The sequence below is a fragment of the Myotis yumanensis genome, unplaced genomic scaffold (assembly GCF_028538775.1).
Source record: "Myotis yumanensis isolate MYYU_CA2020_CCGP unplaced genomic scaffold, mMyoYum1.0.hap1 SCAF_3, whole genome shotgun sequence".
Lineage (NCBI taxonomy): Eukaryota > Metazoa > Chordata > Mammalia > Chiroptera > Vespertilionidae > Myotis > Myotis yumanensis.
The window spans coordinates 164,773,874-164,791,503 of NW_027223754.1; the positions used below are offsets into that span (position 1 = coordinate 164,773,874).

Below are 17,630 nucleotides of genomic sequence, written 5' to 3' on the forward strand. Positions count from 1 at the left end.
GGGAGGGGGGCAGGGAGAGATTAACCTAAGTTTTTACATGCATATATGTATTACCAATGAACACCGGTAGTGGGGTGGTGAAGGCCTGGGGCAGGGTGGAAACAGGGTAGAGAGGATAATGGGGGGAAAGGAGGGACCTTTGTAATACTCTCAACAATAAAGATTTAAAAAAAAAGCAAAAAACTTTTCCACCTGTTTTTTTAAACTTATTTTAATATTATGTTGATGCTTGAGATCTGAAGGAAAGAGTGGTTCAAACTAGGTCTGCTATGTCTTACTTAAATTGGATCTTAAAGATAAATTGTTTGAAATTTAATATCTACTCCCTTGAGCACTAGATATAGTATCTTGTTCCTTGGGATTAAGTAGGAGCTTGAGTCTTAATATTGACTCCATCAGAGATATATAGGCTCATTATTTTGAATATGATACTGCAATAGGAGCTTTATGTTGCCAGAAGAAAATTTTATGAATTATACAGGAGGTAGATTAAAACTCTCCTTGCTGCTCATTCATTATTCCAATCCCCTCTTCTCTCCTGTTACTTCCTAGGCAACCTCACTGGGCTGTCTAAAGAGCCTTTTCAATATCATTCTCACAGGACTGACCATACTCATTTCCTGGCTGTCATGAAACTGGCAACAAAGAGTAGTGACTCTGTGTTTGTGTGTGTGTGTATGTGTACGTTTCTTAACCACTCATTTCATCTTCCTCTTGTAAACCTAGCTACCTCTGCTGTATACTGCCTTTTGTTTTCCTGTTCTCCCCCACTTCCCTTAAGAAGAGGACGAACTTTTTCCCCTCTTCCTGACAGACCTGTCCCCCTCCTAGAACCATAGCCTGTCATAGCATTGTGACCCAATGTTAGTAAATCCTCCAGATAGGGAAGAGAGGCTTTGGGGAGAATGGACTTAGTACTGACTAGGCTGTAAGGGAGACTGCCAATTCCACTGCATCCCTACAGGTGTTCTGTTGGGTGTTATTGAATTGTAAATCACAGAATTAAATCAGGTTTGCAGATCCAGCAGGGCGAGATTGAAAAAGATGGTCACATGACCCTGCTCTTATCTAAGTATCCACCTCTTAATGAGCTCCAGATGGTCAAAAGCCTAATGTGCTCCTCCTCTCTATGGGAAAACTTCTTTCCTAAGCCCTTTCTGGGTAGTGGGTATTGATGCTCTGCAGATAACCCTGAATACTGTCATGCATGAGGTCAGGCTCCTGGCTTATCCCTGGAGACAATATACTAGTATTTGCCACTGAAAAGAAACGTGCTAGATATTTTTGCTTTAGCCACTTCCTGAGTCAGAAAACTAGGGTTTCCTAGATGAGTAAAGAAGAAATTCATGAAGGAGGAGGCAGCAAATGAAATCTGTACACACCCTCCTCCCTCATAGAGTGGGAACGGAGAAATAATAACCTATTTTGGCTTCCTCTCAGGGGTATTTTTAGGCAAATAAATGCTGCCTTCTAAAGAATTCACTCAGTTATGAGCTTTTTATACTGAATCCACTTCTACTTAATTGAGGTGTTACTGCAAAAGGAGTTAAACCATAATCATTTCTAATTTTTAAAAAAATCTGAAATTAGTTTCCTTAGATATGAAGGCAGTTTTTCTAGCTGTGAAGGAGACTTCTCTCTGAATCACCTAGAGAACTATGCTGTGCAGTACAGTAGTTAGTACAGTAGCTGCCAGCTTTTTGGCATTTCAGATGTGACTAGCCAGAACTGAGATGTGTTCTAAGTGTAAAATAAAATACATACTGGATTTTGAAGGCTTGGTACCAAAAAATAGTAAAATATCTTTTTAACTTGATTACATATTGACATGCTAGTATTTTGTATATATCAGGTTAAACAAGTAATTATTGAAATTTATTTCACCTTTTTTAGTTTTTAAAATGTGGCTATTAGAAAATTTAAAATTATCTATGTGGCTCACATATTTCTGTTGAGCAGTGCTGCTGATAGTGACTCAAACAAATGTTAATAACCAAGAAGATAATTATATAAATTCACATTTGATTCAGTTTTTTAGGACCAGAAGGTAATTAGTTCTACATATATCAGAGTGTGCTTTAAAAACACTGAGTCTTTCTTAAAAAATTATAGTAAAAATGGGATTTCTAAAGTGTTAATAGTCTTTTTTGAGTTATCTTTGATTGGCAGTGCCTTTAGCCAAGCATTGGTCTATAGTTTTGCTTTTCTGCATATATCTTCTCAGTTGAGTAGATAATGAGCTGTAAACAAACAAGTTTGTCAAGTAGTTAAGTATACATGGGCTCTGCACAGCCTTGGTAAGGCAGAGAATAATCACACTATTATATATCTTCTCAAAATCATGGAGTTTCTGAAAAAGGGTATTCCTTGCAGTCTTTACCTTTTAGTTAGTGTCAGCATTTGTAATAAGTCTCTATTATAGGCACAGAGGGTCTCAAACTAAATCAGATTGCTAGATATCAAACTATGTGCCAAGTATAAAAAGGTGAATAAGTCATGATGTCTACCCTCAGAAAGAGAGTAAGAAAATCCGTGGTTAGAAGACAGTGTAATAAATGTATGCACAAAGATAAATTGTGGGGGTTTGGAGGAGGTGGATTCAGTTCCTTTTAATAGCTATTAACTAAAATATAGGCTTAATGTCTCACTAACAACACCCCCCTTCCCTGTTTGTTGGACTATGAAGGATGGTAAAAACTTTTTGAGAAAGAGCTTTTTGTTAACCTTTTTCTCTAATCCACCTCTTATTTGCCACACCCGGGTTTGTGTGTTTCTACTTTAAGCAGATACATTAAGTTGTATAATCACTTACCCATTTAAAAATGATAAGTATGTTTGGCCCTGGCCAGTGTGGTTCAATGATTGTAGCATTGGCATTGCACTGAAGGGTTACAGGGTCAATTCTTGGTCAAAGGCAAGAACCACATCCCTGGCTCTGGTCAGGCATGTGTGGGAGGCAACCAGTCAGTATGTCTCTTTCACATTGATGTTTCCTCTCTCTCCCCCTCTCCCCCTCTCTCTCTCTCCCTCTCTCCCCCTCTCCTCATGCAATAAAACTACAACTTAGTCTTAAATTAGTTTGTGTCTGAAGCATTTGAACATACTTACATACTCTTTTTTTAAAAATATGTTTTTATTGCTTTCAGAGAGAGGAAGGGAAAGAGAGAGAGAGATAGAAACATCAATGATGAGAGAGAATCATTGATCGGCTGCCTCCTGTACAACCCACACTGGGAATGGAGCCCATAACCTGGGCATGTGCCCTGACCAGGAATTGAACCATAACCTCCTGGCTCATAGGTCGATGCTCAACCACTGAGCCATGCCCGATCTGGCCTTACGTACTCTTAAGTAATTCTTATCTCAAGACTTAGTTCCCTTATAATAAGGTAAGGTGTAAGCAGGATGCTGATCCTTTTTTCTCATCATAGTATCAGCAGGTACATTAAGTGGCACAGGTATAGTCATAATTCTGTAAGACCCTGTTATAGATCTAAGTGAAGATAACTGCTATAAGTGGATAAGGAATGAAAGATACTGTGGTATAAATCCACAATGTGTGCCTTATCATGGTTTAGAATAGTATGCCATAGAGGTCCTTTTAGTCTGTTTGTGCTTTTTTGTTTTTATTAAATTTGTTGGGGTGACATTGGTTGACATGATCACATAGATTTCAGGTGTGGGTTTCTGTGTTACAAGATATTGAGTCATATGCCCACCACCCGAATGTTTCTGCTTTGTTTTAAGAACACATTTGCCAATTAAAAAAAAATAGTCCTCAAGCCCAGCCGGCATGGCTCAGTGGCTGAGCATCAGCCTATGAACCAGGATGTTGCACCTCAATTCCCAGTCAGGGCACATGCCGGGGTTGTAGGCTCAATCCCCATTGGGAATTGTGCTGGAGACAGCCTATCAATGATTCTCTCATTAATGTTTCTATCTCTGTCCCTCTCTTCCTCTCTGAAATCAATAAAAAAAAAATTTTTTTTAATTAAAAAAAATACTCCTCAAAATAAAATGTAAAAAATTACACACAGACAATGCAAGAAATACTGGATTTGATGGTATACGTGTCTGACAAGTATAGCACCTTGTACATAGCAAGCACATGATGTGTACAACACATTTGCTTATACATAGAAAAATCCTATCCTCTTAAGAATTTACTCAGAAAAAATACATTAACATGAATGCATGTGTGTATGGAATATACAAGTTAATGAATGACTAGGAGTCACTCGCACATACATGAATTATGTTTAGTTATTGGTTAACTAACCTAGTGTTAGTATAATTTAGAAATTCTTAAATTTTTTTTCTCAGCATTCCTTTTCATTCTTATAAATTATTGAGGATTCCAGAGGAGTGTTTGTTTATGTGCGGGTTACATATTCCTGTCAATTTTTTTCACATTTGGAATTAAAATTGAGAAATTTAAGAAATGTATTTACCATTTCATTAAAAATAATAACAAACCTATTACATGTTAACATAAATAACATTTTTGAAAAATAATTATTTTCCAAAATAAAAAATATTTAGTGAGAAGAACAGCATTGATTTTACATTTCACAAATCTCTTTAATGACTGGTTTAATAAAAGATAATTGGATTCTCCAGTAGCTTCTGCATTCACTCTCTTATGATATGTTGTTTTGGTTGAAGTACATAAATACATACTCTTAAGCTTCACATAGATATGTCATTGGTAAAAGGAAATATTTTTTTTTCTTTCATACAACAAGTAGTGGTTTCTTTTTCTTTTTTTTCCAAGCCCGTACTCAAGACACATACACCCAAACTACAACATCCAGTATATCCAAGTCCAGACTAAGGGGAGGTTCATTTTCTTTTTTTTCTTTTTTTTAATGTATCTTTATTGATTTCAGAGAGAGGGGAGAGGGAAAGAGAGAGAGAAACATCAATGATGAGAGAGAATCATTGTTTGGCTGCCTCTTGCACGTCCCCTAATGGGGATCAAGCCAGCAACCCAGGCATGTGCCCTTGACTGGAATTGAACCTGGGACCTTTCAGTCCGCAGACTGACGCTCTATCCACTGAGCCAAACCAGCTAGGGCCAAGTAGTGGTTTCTTAAAGGTTGGTTGTATTATAGAATCTGAAACCATATCAATGAGCATTTTATTCATGTTAAAAATTTATTAGTCTGTCATACTTTGGATGGATATCATATATTGCTCATTTGAAAAATACTGGTTCACTGAGTTGTATAGCTCTTGCAAATGTCACTCATTATATAATATTTTAAAATAATATTAGTTAATCTCATAACCAATATCATCAGAAAACTCAAAGTATTGTCAAGTTCAAAGGTGGATATAAGTTCTCTAAAATTCTAATTTTTACTTGAAAGTTTGAATTTTATCATTAGCAACAATATTTGTTTCTTTTAAGTGACAGGCTTATTCATTTTCAAGAAAGTGTTTTCTAAATCCCTAGATCTGAATAACCTTAGTTTATCTGTTGGCCATTCTGTCAGGTAAAATTGTTCAATGAAAAAAGTGATTTGGTTCAGCACACAACTCAGCCAAACCAAGTGCACTTCCTTGGGAGAGCCATATATGTACTTCAGTTTGCAGCAAAAGTGCTTTCTGTGTACTTCCCATTTTATCACAGAATACTTTTTAGCAGTTTAGTTATTGGTTAAGATTAATAAAATTAATCATTTATATTATTTTCATCAAGGACATTCTTTTTTTTTTTTTAATATATTTTATTGATTTTTTACAGAGAGGAAGGGAGAGAGATAGAGAGTTAGAAACATCGATGAGAGAGAAACATCGACCAGCTGCCTCCTGCATGCCCCCCACTGGGGATGTGCCCGCAACCCAGGTACATGCCCTTGACCGGAATCGAACCCGGGACCCCCCAGTCCACAGGCCGACGCTCCATCCACTGAGCCAAACCGGTTTCGGCCATCAAGGACATTCTTAAGTGAAACTAGTTTTATTTCTTTTTTAGCTAAGGACACAGCAAGGAATAATATAACTACTACTACAGTTTGTTGTTACTGCTTTGATTTGTGCTCAGGTGCCATTAGTTTTACCCACCATCCCTTTGTGCCATCATTGCAAATATCAAGGCAGTAACAAAGGCAAATAATATATTAATATTATTATGAAAATAATTTTGACTTTATGGGCCCCCAGAGAGTATCTCAGGGACTCTCAGGGGTCTGTGGACCATTCTCTGCTGTAATTGAATGAGATCACCTAGGGTTAGTATGTAGAGTAAGAAAAGAACCTGCATAGAACCCTGAGGAAACACTTTATTTTAGGAAAAGGAAAAGGGAAACAAAACCCAAAAGGAGATAAGAGATATGACAGCCATACAGTATTTTATCATAGTTAGCATTTAATAAGTATTTAACTTTGTCCCAGGCACTGTTCTAAGTGCTAAACATAGTAACTTTATGAGGTAGGTAGATACTGTTGTTATCTTCATTTTACAGATGAATGAAAAACCTGAAGCACAGAGAAAGTTAAGTACCTTGTCCAAGGTGACTCAACTAGCAGTGCATACCAAGTAGTCTAGTTCTACTACCAGAGAGATAGAGGGAGAAAACTGGGAAGGGTATAGCAATGAGGAAGCTAAGAAAAGAGCATTTCAAGAGGGAGGGCATGATCAAAAATATAAAATGGTGCTGAGTGTCGGGTAAGATATAGGACTGAAAAACACCTATTTGATTTCACCATAAGATCATCATTGGCACTTTTGGCAAGAGCTGTTTCAATGAAGGGTAGGGACAGAAGCCAGATGAGAGAGGGAGGAGGGTTGAGGAATGAGTGGGAGAAGAGAAGTCAGGAGGAGGGAACCTCAGTTGTGAGGTAGGAAAGAACCAGAGGGTGTGAGGGACAGGGAGAGCCTTTTTAAGATGGGAAAGACTTCAGCATATTTAAGGTCTAAGGAGAAGAAATAAGCAGAGAGTGAGGCTGAAATGAATGGGGGGGGGGGGGGGGATAAATAGAATGAACTTTCTGATCAATAAGAGAATGTATTTAAAGCACAGGAATATTAATTTTAGATTGAGTGATTCTGCTGCAGGCATTTCCTTCTCTTCTTAGCCCAGATTCTTGAGAGTCTTGGCTGTTTTCACTTCTTTCTTGCTCCTCCTCATATCTTTCACTGCTATAACTCATTAATGTCTTTTAGAGCCTCCATTTTACTTACAGGAATTTCTTTGGTAAAGATTACCCAAAATCTCCAAATTGCCAAAGCCAGTGGATACTGGATTTCTACCTCATTTGATAGGACTCCTGTCCCCTCAGTTCACCTTTTTTATTTTTATTATTTTATTGATTTTTTACAGAGAAGAAGGGAGAGGGATAGAGAGCTAGAAACATCGATGAGAGAGATCTATCAGCTGCCTCCTGCACGCCCCCCAGTGGGGATGTGCCTGCAACCAAGTACATGCCCTTGACCGGAATCGAACCTGGGACCCCTGAGTCCGCAGGGTGACGCTCTATCCACTGAGCCAAACCGGTTCGGCCTCAGTTCACCTTTTATGCTGGTTGTTAGCCAGGATTCTGACCTTGGTTCTCTTTTCAATTTATATTGCTTTCTTATGTAGTAACATCCACCCCCCACAATTTTAGTTACCACCTATATTCTTCTCTCACTTTCTTTTTCTTTCTCAGGTGTGTGTGTGTGTGTGTGTGTGTGTGTGTGTATGTGTGAAGTCCCTTTTCCAAGTTTATTTGCCTACTAGACAGTTCCATTTCAGTGTCCCATTTCAGCACATACAGCTCATTTGTCACTCCCAAATTTGCTATTATCTTATTCTCTACTTGGTTGAGACACCATAATCAACTTAGTTTCCCAAGCCAGAAACATGAAAGGCATGCTTGACTCTTCCTTTTCTTTTCCTCTTACATCTATTCAGTCACCAAGTTCTATCAGTTTTACCTCCTCAGTGTATCTTGAATCCACCCTTTCTATTTCTATAGTCTTAGTTCAATGTTTTATCATTTATAGCATGGATTTTTTACAATAGCCTTTAGGTGATGACAGTTCTTTATTAATATACTAGAGGCCCAGTGCACAAAAATTTGTGCACTCAGGGGGGTGGGGGGGGCGGTCCCTCAGCCTGGCCTGTGCCCTCTCGCAGTCTGGGCTGCCTGAGGGGATGACCACCTACTGGCTTAGGCCTGCTCCCCGGGGGATTGGGCCTAAGTTGGCAGTCAGACATCCCTCTGGCAGCCCGGGAGCCCTTGGGGGATGTTCACTTGCCAGCGGGGAGCAGACCTAAGCTGCAGTCAGGCATCCTTAGCGCTGCTGAGGAGGCGGGAGAGGCTCCCACCACCACCGCTGTACTGGCAGCCATCAGCCTGGCTTGTGGCTGAGCAGAGCTCCCCCTGTGGGAGTGCATTGATCACCAGGGGGCAGCTCCTGTATTGAGTGTCTGCCTCCTGGTGGTCAGTGTGTGTCATAGTGACCAGTCATTCCCAGTCGTTCTGCTGTTAGGGTCAATTTTCATATTACCCTTTTATTATATAGGATAGAGGCCTGGTGGCTGGGTGGGGGCCGGCTGGTTTGCCCTGAAGGGTGTCCTGGATCAGGGTGGGGGTCCCGGTGGGGTGCCTGGCCAGCCTGGGTGAGGGGCTGATGGGTGTTTGCAGGCTGGTCACAGCCCCTTCAGGGTGGGGGCCCCGCTGGAGTGCCTGGCCAGCCTGGGTGAGGGGCTGATGGGTGTTTGCAGGCTGGTCACAGCCCCTTCAGGGTGGGGGTCCCCACTGGGGTGCCTGGCCAGTCTGGGTGAGGGGCTGAGGGCCGTTTTAAGGCTGGCCAAGCCCCTCCGGTGACGGAAGCTCCCAGCCTCTCCTTTTTTCTTTTTTATTCTGGGATTTATTTACCTTCTATAATTGAAACTTTGTAGCCTTGAGAGGAGCTCAGAGCCGGCCAGGGCAGGCGGGAGGGAAGCTTGGCTTCCTCCATCGCCAGGTGAAACCCAAGCCTCCTGCTCGCTCCAGCTCCATGGCCACAGCCGGCTGAAAGCAGGTATCTGGGGTTTATTTATCTTCTGTAATTGAAACTTTGTTGCTTTGAGTGGAGCTCAGAGCTGGCAGCGGCAGGTGGGAAGCTTGGCTTCCTCCATCATTGGGGCAACCAAGCCTCCTGCTTGCTCCAGCTCCGTGGCTGCCGGCCGCCATCTTGGTTGGGTTAATTTGCATATAGTTGCTCTGATTGGCTGGTGGGCATGGCTTAAGGCGTAGCGAAGGTATGGTCAGTTTGCATATTTGTTTTTTATTAGTGTAGATAGATCCATTCATCTCTTCTCTACCCACCTACCCTCAATCTAAGGCCTTTCGGTGACTATCAAACTACAGGAGCCCCTCTAATTTTTAATGTGATTGATTTATTAATAATTCACTTGTAAAGGTAAAGGACTTTCTGAATCTGTTTTCTATGGGACTTTGCATTTGCCTCTTAAGGGATACATATGTTTTGGGGGATGATTTTCAAATGCTGCTTTTGTACTTAAGGATTAAATTCTCTAAACAGACTTCATTTTGGCCCTAAAACCCTTTATTTAATCATTACCTCAGCTATCTCCTTTCTCTCTTTCTCTCTCTCTTTCTCTCTTTCTCTCTCTCTCTCTCTCTCTCTCTCTCTCGTGTGTGTGTGTGTGTGTAGTGGGGAGTATTCAGATCAGATTCAGGTAATTTAGTTACTCGATATTCTTCATCTAATGATACACCATCCTCAGTCTATATAAGACCTTTTCCTTTTTATTATATTTTCCCCTTTATCCCATTCCTTATTTCTGTTTCTTTTATGGTTATTTTTCTTTTTATATATTAATTTTGACAAGTCATAATGCTTCCCAACTCAACCATGTTGCTATACATCTGTATAATAAAAGCTTAAGTGACCGTTATGGCAGAACGACCAGAACAACCAGTCACTATGATGCGCACTGACCACCAGGGAGCAGACGCTCAACACAGGAGCTGCTCCCTGGTGGTCAGTGCGCTCCCACAAGGGGAGCACCACTCAGCCAGAAGCTGGGCTCATGACTGGCGAGTACAGAGGTGGTGGTGGGAGCCTCTCCTGCCTCTGCAGCAGCACTAAGGAGCAGCAAACCAAGTGGTAAGGAGCAGCGAGCAGGCAGGTGGTAAGGAGCAAGGGGTCCCGGACTGCGAGAGGGATGTCCATGGGGAGCGGGCCTAAGCCAGCAGGTGGACATCCCCTGAGGGGTCCTGGACTGCAAGAGGGTACAGGCCGGGCTGAGGGACTCCTCCCCCCTGCCCCGCCCCCCACACAAATTTTGTGCACCAGGCCTCTAGTGTAGAAAATAAAATGTATGTTGCACAGTGAGGTATATGAGGCCAAGGCTACAGGCTAAGTGTTTATGGCTACTACAGGCCCCATGTACTACCCTGAGAACTCAGAGCAGCATCTCAGCATAATATAACCAATCTATGTTACTTGCCATGATATACCAGTTGAGAAACTTGATAAGTATAGCTCCTGTCTTTGGTATGAACAAGCAAAGTAGTAATTTCATCTTAATTAACCCAGGCTTAAGTCAGCTGCTACCATATATCTGGAGGGCAGGGAAAGGGCAAATGATCTCTATAAAGCAAGACAGATAGATTACAATCAGGTTGGATCATTAGACTCATGTTCCTGGAATGGCAGGTGGAAAGGAGTACCTTCACATTATAGATCACTAAATGCTCACTTATTCAGACTTGAAGGCAAAAGGAGGTTTAGTCTTACAGATTATTTTAAAACTTGGGCAACAAATTGATCCTGGAGAGGACAGAAAAGTCACAAGATGCCCTGGCTGGTTCCAATGAATGCATAAATAAGTGGAACAACAAATCAATTTTTCCCTCTCTCTCTGTCCCTCCTTCCCCCTTCCTCTCTCTCTCTCTCCAAAATCAATAAATAAACAGAAAGAAAATCTTGAGAAGTTTGATTTCTCAGTGTCATCCAGCACAGCAGTTTGTTTGCAAACTATGTTGTCAAGAATCCTTTATACTCTTAAAATTATCAAGGACCCCAGAGCACTTTTTCTGGAGTCTTTGTTCATGTGAATAATATCTATTAATATGTATTGCTTTAAAAATTAAAATGGAAAATAATTTAATATATTATGAATTCATTTGCAGATAACAATACATTGATTATATTGATAATATAGCTAACACTATGGAAAAAAATTTCAAAACAAACTTTGAGAAGAATAGCATTATTTTACATTTTTGCAAGTCTCTAATATCTGGCAGCTGTATTCTCATGTCAGCTTCTGCATTCAGTCTGTTTTCATATAACCTGTGGAAGATTCCACTGTATCCTCATGAGAGAAAGTAATTATTATGAAGTTATAGAATTATTATGAGAATAATTTTAACCTTGCAGACCTCCTGAAAGGGTCCCTGAAAGTCTCCAGAGCACACTTAGAGAGGTGCCAATCTAGAAGAAAGGATGAATGCCAGGCACTTTGTCTGGAATCTGACTAACCTATATGTCCATTTTATAAATCATATACTAAACTAGAGGCCCGTTGCACGAAAAGATTCGTGCAATAGGCCTTCCCTTCCCCTGGCTGCCAGCACCGGTTTTCCTCCGGCACCCAGGACCCAGGCCTTCAGTCCTCACTGCTCCTGCCAGAGCCTTCAGTTCTTGCTGCTCCGGCCAGAGCCTTCAGTCTTCACTCCACCCCTTCAAGCCTATGTATGCAAATTAACCACCATCTTTGTTGGGTTAATTTGCATGGTCTCCTGATTGGCTGGTGGGTGTAGTGGAGGGATGGTCAATTTACATGTTTGTCTATTATTAGGTAACTAGAGGCCCGGTGCACAAAAATTTGTGCACTCGGGTAGGGGGTCCCTCAGCCTGGCCTGTGCCCTTTTGCAGTCTGGGACCCCTCGGGGGTGACCACTTGCTGGCTTAGGCCTGCTCCCTGGGGGGATCGGGCCTAAGATGGCAGTCAGACATCCCTCTGGCAGCCTGGCAGCCCTCAGGGGATGTCCACTTGCCAGCGGGGAGCAGACCTAAGCTGCAGTCAGGCATCCTTAGCACTGCTGAGGAGGCAGGAGAGGCTCCCACCACCACTGCTGTACTGGCAGCCATCAGCCTGGCTTGTGGCTGAGCAGAGCTCCCCCCTGTGAGAGCGCACTGACCACCAGAGGGCAGCTCCTGCATTGAGCATCTGCCCCCTGGTGGTCAGTGTGTGTCATAGTGACCAGTCATTCCCAGTCTTTCTGCTGTTAGGGTCAGTTTGCATATTACCCTTTTACTATATAGGATAGAGGCCTGGTGCACGGGTGGGGGCCGGCTGGTTTGCCCTGAAGGGTGTCCTTATATTTGGTTTTGGGCTTTGTGCTATAGCACAAAATAGGTGCCCAATAAATATTTGTCAAATAAATAAATTTTCTTAGGGTTTGTACAGCTGTAACTAACTGGATGCCAGTAACTCTATGTCTCTCATTGAACTCTGTGAACTATTGAGGGCAGGATGTGAGCTAATGACAACTATAGGATATCAAGTTCCCTCCAATGTCCAGATAATAATAAAAATTATCTTGGCTTCCCTCAGGTGAGCAGGATACAAACCTATCCCTGTTGTATGAAAGAAGATATTGGCTCTTCTTGCCTTCTACTGTCACGGTACCCAGATTGAACTATTAGTTTCTGGTAAAATAATAATAGCCTCCTTTTATTGAATGTTTACTAAGTGTCAGGTACTGTGCTAGGCATGCATCATGTCATTTCATCTTTAAAATGATCGTTCACAAAGTCTCTTAGCTATTAAAATCTGCCTAACTCCAGAGCCTTTATTCACCTGACTGCTTCTGGATTGAGGAAGAGACCTACATCAAGGGGTAAGAATAGGAATTATAAAGGCTGTTTTTTGTTTTTACATCTACCTCTTCATACCAACTCAAAAGCAAAGAGTGACTGCCTAATTACTTTTCTGGATGCTGATCAATGCTGGGTCAAACTGAGCTCATAGGGCAAGAGTGGGATTCACTGAACCTCTCACAGAAACTACTGAGCACAGAATCTTGGTAAATAAAAAACAAGCAAACGGTATTCTCTGTGTATTCTTTGTTCACAATGAGTTTAAACAGGAGTGGGGTTTTTAAATATTTGTACACAGAATAGTATACCAGGAAATATAAGTTAAAGTATCTACTAGTATTGGCTTTTGAATGAAACTTTTGTGCCACGTGTGTAAAAGAGAGGAGAGAATGGGTTACAGATGTGGCTAACTTTGTGCTCTGAATAAATGTTTCCCCATGGCTTAGGAACTTTGGTGATAAGGGTAAAACTTTTTATAGAAGATAAACAAAGTTTCTTATTCTCAGTCCCTCCTTTAGAGATAAATTCTGAATTCAAATGCAGACCAAGAAAATAGGTCAAGAACACTCCATCTTAGGCCTCCCAGTCATATTGTTATTGGACTCCCTAAAATGCTAAGGGAGCTAAAACTGGTTTTGATTTATTCTCAAAATGACTACATGGAGATTTTTCTAGAGCTAATTAATACTCACAAAAATCTATGGTTTTGCAGAAGCAGGAGATCTTTCTTGAAGAAACAAGGACTAGTTTCTCAAAGATCTAAAAATTAGGAATGAGTTACAATTAATTGTAACACTATGCAATCTTAGATAAGAACAAAAATCTTAGAAATCACCTCATATAACACCTTCTTTTAGATAATAAAACCAAGACTCAAGATTTAAGTGACTTGGTCAAATTTATATGATTTATTAGTGGTATAATCTAGGGCAGGGATTGAATACTAATAGGTAATTTCTTTCTCACCCTTCCTAATTTCCTTATTTCTTTCTTCTAAGTATTTCTATAATCTTTTTATTAGGCAGGAAGGTGACCATGGCCCAGGATATTTGTAGTTAGGAAGAGCTCATCCTCAGTTTTACTTTTCCCTCCAATTAAGATCTTCTTAATCTTTTGAAATAAGGAAAACTACCATTTATTAAGCACCTCCCTGGTTCCAGGGTCTTCACATACATTATCTCATTGGATACTTACAAGATTCTTCTAACATTTTAATGGTCACATGAATCATTTGGGGATCTTGTTAATGAAGATTCTGATTTTGCAGGTCTGGGATAAGGGTTCAAGATTCTGAAGTTCTAAAAAGCTTCCAGGAAAAGCCAATAATGCTGTTGGTCTGTGGACTTTATATTGAGTAGCAAAGATATTGGTTGATATTATCTTCATCTTATAGATGAAAAACTGAGCCTTACAGAGATTTAATAAACTGTCCAAGTTCATGCAGGCAGTAAGTGGTAGACTAGTGATTTGACCTAGGTCTTTCTGACTTTAAAGCTCTAGATGTGATAAGGGAAGGCAGGGAAAAATGGAAAGAGAGCTTATGGCCCAATATTTCTTAAACAGGTCACTTCTCAACTAGGCCAGTGGCAAAATTCAGGATAAAATAAAAAAGTCCTGGCTCCCAGGACTTTTTCCTCCCCATCAGCCCCCTAATCAGGATCTTTCTTTCCTGATTAGCAAACCATATTTAGAATTGGCTTTTGGGCTTTCTCCATTACAGGTTTATTGCCAAACCCTGTGCACTCCATGTTGGCATCCAGGACAGTGGTCCTTATCAGCCCCAACCCAATGCCATCCTTGAAAAGGTGTTCATATCTATTACCAAGGTAAGTGGGCAAAGAAACAGAGAAGATTCCTATGAGGGATTGCCCCATAGGGCAAGGGAAGATAGAGAACAAGTATCTCCCAAGTGTAAGGATAGGATGGGATGATCTTTCCCATTTGGGTAATCTCTATAGCTGTGAGGAGAACTTTATCCCCTCAGGGATATACCTTTGGGCCAGGATCTAAAGTTTACATAATTTGAGTTTTAGGCCTAGCAGCCTCCACCACCCCTTGCCCCCAGACAAATCATATTTTAGTTTTGTTTTTCCCTGCTCCAGCTTTTGTCAGTATCTAGTTACATAATTAAGATGGGGACCAATAGCCTTTGCAGTTTGGATTTTTAATATTTTTTTTACTCAGTTTGGGCTGGAGGGAGAAGACCAAACAAGGACGTGTATAGGTGAGTGATAAAGGTCCTTGATGTGTGAAATAGTACTTTTGTGATGTGTGAAAATGACTTTTTTCTTTAAATTGTTTTCAGAGAGCAAGGAAGAGAGAGAGAGAAACATCAGTAATGAGAGAGAATCACTGATTGGCTTGACGCCCCACACTGGGGATCAAGCCCGAAAACCAGACATGTGCCCTAATTGGGAATTGAACCATGACCTCCTTCCTGGCTCATAGGTCAAAATTCAACTACTGAGCTACGTCAGCCAGGCTGAAAATGACTTTTGAGATGAAACCTGGAAAGATAAATATCACTTAAGCCACTGTAGTTATCACCCCTTTGCCACTCAACTAGTGAAGGGATTTAATGAGATGTTTGAAGAAAAAGGGATGTTCTGACTCTGGTTATATATCTACAGTATCCTGATGAGAAAAGGCTGGAGGGCCTGTCAAAGCAACTGGACTGGGATGTCCGAAAAATCCAATGCTGGTTTCGCCATCGGAGGAATCAGGACAAGCCCCCAACACTCACTAAATTCTGTGAAAGCATGTAGGTGTGCAGAGGGAGGTGGGGAGTGAAGGGTAGGGTGTGACTGGACTGAAGTTTTCTTTTTGGAAATTACTTATATTATTAGGACAGCAGTCGATGAATGTGCAGGGCTAACTGTATTTATTATAGGCAGGAAAGAAGAGCATGGGGAGACTAGTCACCCTTTCTTGGACGTGCTTGCCACTAAGCTAAATGTAGTTCCCTTTCCCAAAAACATAGATTGGGAGTGAATTCCTACAACTGTACTTATATAGGTAGACATGCACACCCTTGTACACCTTGATAGCAATAGAACCAGCTTGCTCTAAATGGACTTTTTGATGGGTAGCATCCCTTTTCTGGGCATACTATACTTATTTCACTGGGTTTTTACTAATTCCCCTCTGGACACAGAGCACTGTATTTATCCTTGTGCAAAGAAAATATTAGGCGTTATCAAGGAGTATGATATGGAAGAAAAGTTGATTAAAGCCAGTAAACACTTGTGGAAATCTATTTTAAACAGCCGAAAGATGTCTCTTTTGGCTTTTGAGGTAATAGTATTTGTCCCTATTCTGGGATTTATCTTCTTTTTCACCAGTAACTATCTTATCTCCAAATCTGCTATCTTGACTTCTTTAGCCCCTAAGACTTTCTTTTGAGTGAATATTCATCTAACCTCTACTGTTTGCTCACCCAGGTGGAGATTCACTTTTTATTTATGTATATTCTGCTACGGAATTAGATTTCTTTGGTCGGTGAGTGTGGACTTTCTCTGATCTTCTTTTGGGTTCTAATCATGCCCACATCTCTAGAGAATAATTGGTATTGATTAAATCAGCATAATGCACAATTGTTTACAAAGCACTTGACAAAAACCTTATTCTTCCAAGAAGGAGACAGTTACAGAAATGCAGTCAGTAACTCGTTAAAGTGGATAAAATAGGTATAAGTCCTGCTTTTCAGTTAGTTGCCAGAGTCGAAGAATTTCAGACTTTTTGATTTCTGATTACATACTTTTTATTTCACAGCACCGCCCTATTTTTCTAAATGATACAATTAAGGTTTCAAAATATATGAAGCAAAAAGAGGCAGAACTAAGGATGGGGATAGACAAATACACAATCAGATTGTGTGTACTTAAAAGATTTTAATACTCTCTTATCAGTAATTGACTAAATCACTAGACAAAAAATATCACTAAGGATATAATTTTGTGCAACACAAACAATTTGACCTAACTGACACTTATAGAAGAACACTACACAAACAGCTGAAGAACATATATAATTTTTAAGTGCACATGGAATGTCAACTAAGATAGACCATGTGATAGGCCAGATAATAAATCTCTGCCTCCTGGTGCTTACCACAGGCTGTGTTCTTACACTGACTGTACAAAAAGAGGAGGCAGAGTAAACCCACCCCACATACACTCCAGCCTGGGCCCTTTGCCTGGTCTGTATTGTGACTGGAAAGGGGGCATGGAGAATGAATGATGAATGAATGAATGAATCTCAGTAAATCTTAAAATACTGAATTCTTATATAATATGTTCTCTGGTCATAATAAAATTAAATTAGAAATCAATAATAATAATGAAATATCCAGAAAATGTTTGGAAGTTAAACAATTCTGCTACATAATCTATAGATCAAACAAGAAATCAGAAGGGAAATTTTAAAATATTTTTAATTGAACGATGCTGAAATTACAACATGCCAAATTTATGTGATGCAGCTAAAGTATGCTTAGAGAGCAATTTACAACTTTAAATGTTTATGTTAGAAAAAAAGAAAGCTTTAAAATCAGTGATCTAATGAGATCTGGAAAAAGAACAAAGTTAAATAAGTAAAAATTAATGAAATAGGCATTAGACAAACAATGGAAGAAACTAATAAAGCCAAAAGTTCAAATGGTTCATTGAAACATTTGATTAAATTTGATAAAACCCTAGAAAAAATAAATTATCAATATCAAGGAGAAAAAGGGATTATCACTGTAGACACTGAAAGGATAATAAGACAACATTATGAACGATTTAATAGTAACAAATTC

General features: G+C 40.2%; 1 protein-coding gene and 1 non-coding gene across 5 annotated transcripts in view; both read left to right on the forward strand.

The window, feature by feature from the left end:
• The window catches only part of CERS5 (ceramide synthase 5), a 32,370-nt gene that overhangs the window by 4,361 nt on the left and 10,379 nt on the right, over positions 1-17,630 (forward strand). For 3 of the 4 annotated variants that reach the window (XM_070410257.1, XM_070410259.1, XM_070410256.1), the window contains exons 2-4: positions 14,553-14,658; positions 15,463-15,593; positions 16,273-16,330. In XM_070410257.1, the coding sequence (XP_070266358.1) occupies positions 14,553-14,658; positions 15,463-15,593; positions 16,273-16,330 (295 nt within the window). Of the gene's footprint in view, positions 1-12,310; positions 12,638-14,552; positions 14,659-15,462; positions 15,594-16,272; positions 16,331-17,630 lie in introns of those variants that run through there. The other variant, XM_070410258.1, reaches the window with a different exon arrangement.
• On the forward strand, positions 16,926-17,060 carry LOC139007899 (small nucleolar RNA SNORA51). Its single transcript, XR_011471030.1, has one exon. It is a non-coding gene; the product is annotated as a small nucleolar RNA SNORA51 (small nucleolar RNA).